General features: G+C 31.3%; 2 protein-coding genes across 2 annotated transcripts in view; one reads left to right on the plus strand and one right to left on the minus strand.

Annotated features, from left to right (window-relative positions):
* Positions 1-1344: 1344 nt before the first annotated feature.
* Positions 1345-10515, plus strand: LOC105563273 (aminopeptidase N-like). The gene is made up of 14 exons (XM_012014738.1): positions 1345-1687; positions 2085-2398; positions 3615-3773; positions 4223-4522; positions 4732-4915; positions 5099-5255; positions 5438-5519; positions 5710-5893; positions 6720-6921; positions 7788-8065; positions 8485-8687; positions 9317-9628; positions 9840-9915; positions 10117-10515. The coding sequence occupies exons 1-14, from the start codon at positions 1394-1396 to the stop codon at positions 10264-10266; spliced, it is 2895 nt and encodes a 964-aa protein (XP_011870128.1). The 5' UTR covers positions 1345-1393; the 3' UTR covers positions 10267-10515.
* A 28-nt stretch (positions 10516-10543) lies between these two features.
* Positions 10544-11032, minus strand: part of LOC105563274 — a 24212-nt gene continuing 23723 nt past the window's right edge. The window contains exon 32 of the mRNA XM_012014739.1: positions 10544-10881. Coding sequence (XP_011870129.1) covers positions 10690-10881 — 192 coding nt within the window. The 3' untranslated portion in view covers positions 10544-10689. The remainder of the gene's footprint in view (positions 10882-11032) is intronic.

Below are 11032 nucleotides of genomic sequence, written 5' to 3' on the forward strand. Positions count from 1 at the left end.
GAACTCTCTCTAGAACTATTGTAGAACTCTCATGCGATAAAAATCCTAGCAGAAATAATTAGGAAATCATCCGGGGACAAAGTGATTTGCAGCGTGAAGTTAGCAAATCAGTTTGCTTAATGTATCAGGAACTCTAGAACTATTAGAAAGAAAGTCAGAACTCTAAAAAATTAGTGATTTTCCACGAAATGAGATGCCAGTTTCACACGCACCCAATCGGCATTGCGGAAAAGCGGCAACAATACCGCGCGACTAAGAGCGCACTTCTCGCGTCTACACGACTTTTTTCACAAGGGAGGAAGGGAGGATTTTAAACGTTTTAATAAATGCATATATGTGTAATAGATAGTGTCTCTATTAAAGTAAAAGATATTCGTATTTGGTGAAAAATTTCAGATTTATTTTTGTGTATATTAAGAGAATGATGAGTAAAATAATATTTTTTATATTACATAGAAATTTTACGTAACGCATAATAAAAATATTTGTGATACTTATTTAAAGTATATTGTAAGGAAACTAGTACAAAAAGTTGAAGTTTAAATGGGTACGTTCTGTTTTTGCACCATTAGGGAAAAAGATATCGTTAAGCATATCGTTTCAACACAATTGCACGATATATCGCGTTATCTCTGTAAATGTTTCGACCGACTTTTTTGTACTATCGCATTTAAGAATTCGATGTCTAGATTTCAATATTTTTTTACTTCACTCTTTTCCTTTCTTCATATTTATTTTTTAACAAAGATAATAACAGATACATTTAGATTTTTTATACATTACATTTTTAAAGCGACTGTTATTATTTTTTTAGACCTCTATTGTAGATATTTGTTACCTTTGCATATACAGACTATTATATAATTAATAGTACATGCTACTTTTGGCAATAGCATTTATGACAGCATAATGTTACACTTGTAGTTTCTATACAAGAAACTTCTTACTACGTTAATCGAATTTATATACTTACATTTTTATTATTGGCTTTAAAGGAGCTTTTTTAGACTTTGAAGATATTTATTTTTATTAAGTTTTTTAAAAATATTTTACCATCGGTGTGGCAATAAGAAATAACGTCTCAAAACAAGATTACAAGCAGTGAGTAAGTAAATGTTAAAGAGACACAATAAAAATTGATGATATAATGTATCAGAAGACTCCTTAAAATTATGAATAGTTATACATATAATAATCAATATATAGGCACGTTTATATAACATAAGCATCAAATAGTTTGGCAACGTGGCATAGATAAACAAAAATATGTTACTTTTTTTCGAACTACGATAAGCAATAATATATGAACTGTAGGAGCGATAAAACTGTAAAGTGCGCATGTATATTTTTTCGCTAGGTTCATGCATGACTCAGTCTTGTGTGAGCTCTGACGATGGCGGATGCGCAAACAGTCATGTTCGAACGTAAAAATAGCTATACAATTTCCCAATTTACCGCCTTCTTCATAGTCGCTTTGTTTCTGATCATCTTGGTTGTCACGGGTGTGTTGGTGTATTATTTTGCACCTTGTCCCGAAGCTATCGAAGATAACGATACGCTCTTAAAGGGTTCTTTGACGGATAAGACGAACATATATGTCAAATTGCCGACCGCTGTCGTACCCAAATTTTACGACTTATGGCTAATACCTTTCATATGGGAGGGCAACTTTACTTTTCACGGCGAGGTAATGTTTTATAATTTAATGATATTTTTTGTAACAAATAAATGTTATTTATCTGTTTATAAAAATGTATTGTCAAACGTATCCCACACAGAGTAACTTTCATTGCAAATATATATTGTATTAAATACCTGACAATATACTTTTGTGTGAAATGTTTGTTCTTGCTTGAGACGATTTTGCGAATTGCCACTGTTGTGTTTAAAAAATCATGCATTTTCATAGAATTCTATGTACAATTCTGAAATATTTTCAAGTCTCATAATGAGATAATTAAGAATATCGTACATAATAAAAATTACAGTTTCACGGAAATTAAAAAATATTATAAACGTATCTATTATTAATTTGTCTCATAAACGTTATTTTATAGAAATGGAAATAATATTGATTTGTTTAGATCAAAATTTTAGTAAACGTAACAAAGGACACGAACAATGTTACGCTGCATGCCGTCGATATAAAGATTGATGAAAACTTTACAAGTATCAGAGAGTACTTGACTATTAATAGCCATAAGAGCAACGAGATCGAGGAAATCGGGATCGTGGAACAGAGAAATGACACTGTTAGGCAATTTCACGTGATTAAAACATCGAAAACGTTGAGGAAAGGCAAGCAATACGTCGTGCATCTCAAGTTCATTGGCTATCTGAACGACTACCTGCAGGGTTTCTACAGAAGTTCGTATAATAAGGTCGACAATCAAACGAGGTAAACGATGTCGCAATGAAACTTCATGGTCGAAGTAGTGTCTGGAAAAATTCTTTCGCGGCCAACCGAAAAGTGACGGTAGATTGGGTCAAATTGAAAAGAAAAGTCATATACCATTTTGCAGAATTCGCAATAGTTATTAATAGTTGTGTAATTAACAAAAACGAGATCTAACAAATAAATTTTACGTGCCTGGTGAGTCGTCAGCTTAACGTTTCGCGTGCGCTCATTCGCTCAAATGTTTTTTTGTTAATTATACAATAACTATTGCGAATTTTGCAAAATGGCTTTTCGATTGGTCTCTAAGGAAGTTTTTTTGGATACCTGTGTAAAGCTGTTTTATTTATTATTCCATTAATTGCTTAATAACTCATTTAAAAGCTGAAATCTCAAATTTTAATCTACAAAACATTTAATTAGATAAAAGAGCATGGCTGTATTATAACATAAATAAATTTAAATGTGGAAAAATTAATTAAATTTATTTCCCGAGAAGAGAGAAGAAAGGAAGAAGTTATTAAAATTATTATTTAAAACTAAATCTCTTGACCTTTAGGATTGTCTCATACTCGAACTTATTTGTAGCAAAGTATTTTGATTAGAAAGTGGAACAATAATTATCTTTTAAATAGTCTTGCGATGGAGTATTTTAATATATACAGATGTCCGGCACAAGGTGTTTATCCGTTCGTATACAGGTAGCTTTCGTTAAATTGACCTAAAAAGTCCTATTTCATCTTGTGTCTATGTAAAATGTTGAGTTATTAATTAATGAAGATCTGCGAATTAACGTGCACCCGTATTCGATTTGACTGCAAGAGTCGGACTCCATCAGTTATTTACGTTGCTTACGTGTGGTGAAACATTGAGAGAAGTTGAAAACAACAATGCTTATTCATGAATGATGCATGACGCTGGGCTGTTATACTTATTTACATATCGTTTCTGTCTATGCCTTGCGCGTAGCAACGATAATCACCTGGTTAACTCTTCTCGCCGAATCGCGAACACACTGATTCGTAGATTTTTATTAATTAACAACTTAAAATTTTATGTGATTGTTTGCAAATTAATATAGGACTTTTTTAGTTCAGTTTAACGAAATCTATCAGTATACGAGCGGATGGATATCTTAGCCGGACACTTTATATAATTAACCCAAGAATCACGGTCGATTATTGACGACTGCCAAACCTAACTGCTTTTTACATTGTAGATGGATTGCTACGAGTCACTTTGAACCGACAAATGCACGCCGTGCTTTTCCATGTTTCGACGAACCGGCTTTGAAAGCCCAATTCCAAATCAACATAGCGCGTCCCAGGAACATGACATCTATTTCGAATATGCCCAGACAAGGGAAATCGATGCCAGTGTGAGTAATTGCACGTCATACTTTCGAGACCTGTTGCGAGTGTCGTTTTGTAAACCTGATTATAATTTTTGGTAATTGCTACACGTGAATTTGTTATTAAACTAAATTTTTTATTTAGATTTTTACTTGGGGTAAAATGTTTAAAACGTAAAATTTGATGTAATTAAAGTGATAATCATAAGTAATTATCATTTAAGTACTTTATAAAGTTTATAAAAAAAACGAGTGTATTTCTGTTACGACTTCGCATTGATAAAATTCACAAATTAAAAATTACTGTTTCTACTGTTTTAAATTCTAAATAAAAAAAGAGATGACGCAAAATAATTTACAACGTACTTAATGTGGATTTTTTAAATCTTAAATTTTAGAACAAATTACTTTTTAAATGAAGAGAGCATTGGAGAGTTTTGAAAGAAACTTTTTCTTTTTTATTTTCTAATAATCAGATCCGGTTTAAACACATACGTGTGGGATCATTATAAACGTTCGGTACCGATGTCTACATACTTGGTAGCTTTCATAGTTTTCGACTTCGATGCATGGAAATCGCAAGATGGTAACTTTAGTGTGTGGGCACGCCACGATGCTATTAATCAATCACGATATAGCTTGAATATTGGGCCGAAAGTGCTCAAATTCTACGAGGACTATTTCAAAATCAAATTCCCTTTGCCAAAAATGGATATGGTCGCGTTACCCGATTTCTCCGCCGGCGCTATGGAGAATTGGGGATTAATAACATATAGGTAAGATTATCATATCCTCATTAATGACTAATAATTTGCTTCACTATTATAACAAAATAAAAAGAAATTGGAAATTTGCACAGTGCTTCCTCATTATACAATCAATAAACAATATAAAAAAATGTTGTTTTAACAGTTGTGTGCTAAAGATACACATAAATAATTTTTTAAGATATGAAAATGATTAATTCGTTATTTTGTCGATCTAGAGAGACAGCATTGTTGTATAAGGAAGGTATATCGAACAGTGTTAGCAAGCAGCGAGTAGCCACCGTGGTATCTCACGAACTCGCGCATCAATGGTTTGGAAACTTAGTGACTCCGAGTTGGTGGACGGATCTTTGGTTGAACGAGGGTTTCGCTAGTTATATGGAGTACATTGGCACGGATGCGGTAAGCAGTTCAATTAATAGAAGGTTACATATTGTATGTATTGTCAAAGTTGCTACCATAACACTGCGCTGGTAATTTGACAATTTAAGAAATATATTCTAATTTAGAATGTATTAAATTCTTTGAACACGTTTGAATATATTTTCTATATTGTATTGTAAATTTACCATATTCTTGAAACAGGTGGAACCGACTTGGAATATGATGGAACAATTTATCTTTGACAAAATTCAATATTCTTTCGGTTTCGATACTTTGGAATCTTCCCATCCTGTATCTATTGAAGTCGGCAATCCGGAAGAAATAAATGAAATTTTTGATGAAGTTTGTTATGAAAAAGGTACAGCATGATTTCTTGGATTATGACGATTTTAAAGAAATCTTATGTACACATATACACGTATATTTAGCTATATTAAATTTCTTTAGAATCGTCATAATCCAATTACATCTCGGTAATTTTATTACATGTGTGTGTTTGCGTGTGTGTGTATACATATATGTATGTATAAAATTGCTCAGGTGCTTCCATAATAAGAATGATGGAGCATTTTCTTACAACAGAAGTTTTTAAGAAGGGTCTGACTAATTATTTGAATAAAAAGTAAGTAAAGATAATTTATTATTTTTATTTGGCAAAACTTTTGTTCTTTGTCAGTTATATATAAAGAGACTTGAAATAAATAATTAACAATAACATTTTTGCGATATTATAAATGTATGTAAAATTTTATAAACAAATTTATATAATGCGAAAGCGAAAATAGTTAACGATAATTATATCTGTCGAATAGAGCTTATCAAAATGCTGAGCAAAATGATTTGTGGTACGCTTTGACCAAACAAGCTCATAAAGACAAGGTACTTGACTCAAACATAACCGTTAAAAATATAATGGATTCGTGGACCCTTCAAACTGGCTTTCCTGTAGTTACTGTTGTACGAAATTACAACAATAGTAATATTACACTGACACAGGTATTTCGACAATCATAAATTAAATAATAATTCAATAAGGTATGATTTTAAAATAAATTTAATAAGTAAAAGCCATCTGACTCGTGCAATCATTCTCTTGACATTCTTTCCATTACGCTACAATTACCCACACAGCAAAATATATCTAAGACTTAAATCAAATGTCATTTTATCGGTCATATTTGAGATATCTCGTAGATATATCCTGAATATTTTAAGGATACAACATTTCTGATATCTTTATTAAAAAAATATTGTTTGTTTTGTTTTTAAATAATTATTTATGATTTGATTTTTCTCAAAATCTAAAATCTTCTTTTAAAATTTTCTCAAATCTTTTAAACTTATCTAGACTTATGGTGTATTTGTTGACAATTACTTATCTAAAATATTTGTTGACATAAACTTATCTAAAAAATAAATCTTCTAAACTTATCTAGACAAAAAGAAATATTACTATAAAAAAATTAAAAAAAGAGTTTACAATAATAGTATAAAAAAGTAAAGACTGATTTATGAAGCCGTATTCCTTAATAATTTATACCGGAACTGATAAAGAAAACATACAGGGTGTCGGATTCGATTTGGACCACTTCAAAGATTATAGTAGATTGGGTCAAACTGAGAAGAAAAGTTATATACCATTTTACAAAATCCGTAATTATTATCGCGTAATTAAGAAAACCGTCTGAGCCAATAAGTGCACGGAGGAGCTGAAGGCCGTAAAAGGACGAATTAAACTATAAGATCAGTTAGTTAACCGACGTTGGTGAAAACCAGGGTAAGAGGTTTATGTAGCATTATTCGTGTCGTCTGCTTTTTGCAGGAACGTTTTCTGCTAAACGATAACGATACAACAACCAAATCTGAATCATTATGGTGGATACCTATTACTTATACGAGTCAAAAGCAATTAAATTTTAGTAACACTCGGCCTATGAAATGGATGAAAGCGAAACGCTCGATCATCCTGAATAATTTGGATGTAAGCCCGTCTCAGTGGGTACTTTTCAACGTGCAAGAAACTGGTAATTATACTCTAATAAAATATTGTATTAACGAAAAAGATGTAAATTTCCTGTGTGATAAAAATTAAAAAATACTTTTATAATCTAATTTATTATTTATCTTTAGTTTTTTAATGGAAACAATAATTATAAAATAATTTTGATTGAATTTATTAATGCTTCTGTAAAACTGTTTTAGAATTACATAAAGAATTAATGTTTTAGAAAGTAACAGATTTATTTGTTGCGTAGGTTGCTCCGAAAGTTTCCACAAAATGACGTTCAGCGTTGTGTCACATCAAAATTCTTGATATGTAGTTCTCCTAATTTCACATGACACTTTGCCTTTTGACGCATAAAAAAATCATTCGTTCAATCATGAAACATGTTCAAAGGTGATACTTTTAAAAGAAAATAGATTTATCACGAGAACATTTCCGCGCGGTGATTTTTTACAATTTTAAGAAGTCACTAATTTCACTACAGTGCGCAGTCGAAAGTCTTTGTTCGGTTTTGACGGGAAAATATCAACCCAAAAGACTATTTATGAATGGCGCGCGAACTTCAAGCGCGGTATCGAATATTGTGAGTGATTAATTCCGTGAAGTCCGTTCTGCCACGGCGCGGCGGTTACTTCAAAAAACATTAATACTGTGCGCAACTTACTGCAGAAGACCATTGCACTTATAAAGAAATTAAAGCATTCTTAATTGAAGAGGTGTATTAAAAGAGCGGTGATTTAAAAAAAACAGTAAAGTCGATTTTAGAAATTAATTATATGTTTTTATATGATTTTGCGGAAACTTTCGGAGTACAATCCACGTATTTATTTAAATTATGAAAATATAAATACGATGTTAAATACATACGTTGTGCTTTTGTGACAGGGTACTACAGAGTGAACTACGACAGAGCAAATTGGCAGATGATAATCAAGCAATTGAATAAACAAAATTTCAAAGATATCTCGACGATTAATCGAGCGCAATTAATCGATGACGCTCTTAACTTGGCTAGAGCTGGCAAGCTCAATTATACTATTGCTTTTAATGTTACGAGTTACTTGGTTTGCGAAACCGAGTATTTGCCTTGGAAAGCAGCTTTCAATGCCTTGAGTTATTTGAACGACATGTTAATTTACACACGAAGTTATGACAAATTTAGGGTATGTATTTATCAGTGATGAATTTTATACTCGCATGCCTACTACCATGTTAAGAAAATGGCTAGAGTGAGTCAAACAAATGGTACCATTTCTATTGTTTTCTTAGTAATCTGATTGGTCAACGATTTCATCAACTCATCTTATACATATAAGTGAGATAGAAATAGTGAGATAGAAAATTATTGACCAATCTGAATTACTAAAAAGAGACAGACGGTACCATTTGTCTGTCTCACTCTGACCATTTTCTCCCACTTGACTAAGCATTCTAGTCACAGCACAGAGTTCACTGGTATTTATAAAACTGGAGTGCTAGTGATAGATATTTATAAAAACTAATAACAATTAATTAAATATTCTATACGATTAGCATGAAACATAAATAATACTTTAATATTCTAATTTTTTATATTTTTTAGTCGCTTATATTAAAACTACTCGATACTAACGTATACAAGCAAGTCGGTTTTACTGACGAATTAACAGATTCTCAGTTGACAATTTTAACCCGAATTGAAGTTCTAACATGGGCATGTAACTTCGATCATGAAGATTGCATTATGAGAGCCGTGCAACAATTTGACTATTGGCGTACTGTTTATAATCCGGACACTGATAATCCGTAAGCGGAAATACTATATATACTACAATATATCTTATCATTTGATTATAAAATTATACATAGATTATATTTAATGGCACCTTATTGCATTTTTCGAGGCATGTTAAATCGTAATAATCAAGTTGTTCCATTCTGTTCGGCGTTAAATATATTAATTGCATTATTCTAAATTAATCGTTTGCCTTATAGAATAATTAATAAAAAATAAGAAGTGAAACATACATATTACAATTAATTAAAGATGCCATTTTTGATCGTGATTGATCACGGTAGCTTCATAATATTTTCGAACTTATTAAATTGCACGTTGATTCCTGAATTAAAAAAAGTATATAAAATTTACATAGAAAAATATTAGAAGTAAATCCCCTAGTATGAGATAGGCTTCTAATATGAGATAGCATCATCTGTTGGTTCCACCATGAATTTATTGCCCTTGGAGTGAAATCTGTTTAGTAGAAAATTGATTGTTGGATCGTGCAATCGTAGCACAAGAGATTAGTGATTGAATTTGGACATTAAAAAACTACTATCTCATAATAGGGAATTTTCCTCTACTATCAAGATCCAGCCTAATCAAAAATGGCATTTACGTATATTTTTGTAGCCATTACGAATTTTGTATTTAGGATTTCGCCGAACTTAAGGAGCGTGATTTATTGCACGGCTATTCGAATGGGTGGACGAGGCGAATGGGAATTTGTTTGGCAGCGATATCAAAAATCTAATGTAGGATCGGAGAAGAATCTGCTCTTGCAGGCATTAGCCTGTACAAGAGAGATGTGGCTGTTAAATCGATTGTTAGATTGGGCCGTTACGGAAGATTCAGGGATCAGGAAGCAAGATGCCACCGGAGTTTTCGCATCGGTCGCCAACAACATTGCCGGAGAGTCACTCATATTTGATTATTTCATTAACAATTGGGCGCATATTAAGAAATAGTAAGCTGTCATTACTTTTTTATATATAAATATGTTACTTTCGGGTAATAAACTTAAAAGTATTATTAATTAGAAATGTTAATTAAACCTTTGCAACTATATAGGGTAGATCGGAGATTTCTATGATTTTTTCTATTATAGATCTTTGTTTTAGGTGAAATTATATTTTATTTGAAAGTTTAATATAAAGTAAATCTGTTATTATTTCTAGTTTGGGAATATCAAGTCTCAAGGAAATCATAAAGTCGGCAACAAAAAGATTAAATACAAAATACAAATTGAAAGACGTAAGTTGAAAAGTAATTATATATTTTGAAAGTGATAGTGAAGTTAAAGACAAACTTGGGAATAATTTATATGGAAAACATTAATATTGTCCTTTGATAAATTCAATAAAGGGATGAACATGTGTAATTAACTTAAAAGTCTCATAACTCTATTGAGAAAATGTAATTTTGTAGTATATGCATTTTTATGTTATTTTTTAGATCAAAGAGTTTATGAGAAAACATCTAGATGAACTTGGTTCCGCAAGACGAACGATACTACAAGCGATAGAGCAAGTAGAATCCAACATACGATGGCTTGATAAGTATCACGGACAAATTTACAATTGGTTACAGAAGAATATCGTATAATGTTTAATAATTTTCAATTATTGAAAATTATTCGTTTCTCTTTTGGTGTCGATTCATGAGTGAACCGATGTTTAATATTGCATACTTACCATTGATTTTTGATAGAATTTGTTGCGGCACCAAAATATTGGGCCAAGATTCATCTGTACACAACTAACTCAAAATGGAATACGAAGAAATCACAAAGTAATCTACCATTGAATTGTATGAGAATATGGTACCATTTTGAAAAATATAAATTGGTTGATCTTAGCTTAAGAAAGAACAAGTCATTAAATCATAAAGCATAGATTTTATTCTATTCTGCATGCATGATAGGAGGCTAACGAATAATCTTTATTAAATTATAAGTTTTGTTAAATATAATCTTTCGTAATAGATGCGCGCGTGATAATAAAACAAAAAGAGTTGTAAAAACAATGTTCAGTTATTGTATCCTTGTATAACTGTCTGATTTTGTGACTCGAGCTTATGACTTATTATCCATTGTCTAATTTTGTAGCCGTTATTTTTGTACCACAATAAGTTGGTTTCCGCGGTAGAAATAGCAGAACGTAATTTTATTTTGATGCTTGGAGGATACATTGTTATATCATGTTCAACGAAGTCCACCAACTGAAATAAAAAAGAATACATAACTGTCATTTAACCTATTACTCGATGATAATACCTAATTTATAATTTAAAATTTAATTTCTAATTTATGTTGCATCTTTTGCATGATTAAATAATAATTTACGTATATGTAAGTATATAAAAATATCGT

Source organism: Vollenhovia emeryi, unplaced genomic scaffold, assembly GCF_000949405.1.
Source record: "Vollenhovia emeryi isolate VEMERY1.0 unplaced genomic scaffold, V.emery_V1.0 DF939179.1, whole genome shotgun sequence".
Taxonomy (NCBI): Eukaryota; Metazoa; Arthropoda; class Insecta; order Hymenoptera; family Formicidae; genus Vollenhovia; species Vollenhovia emeryi.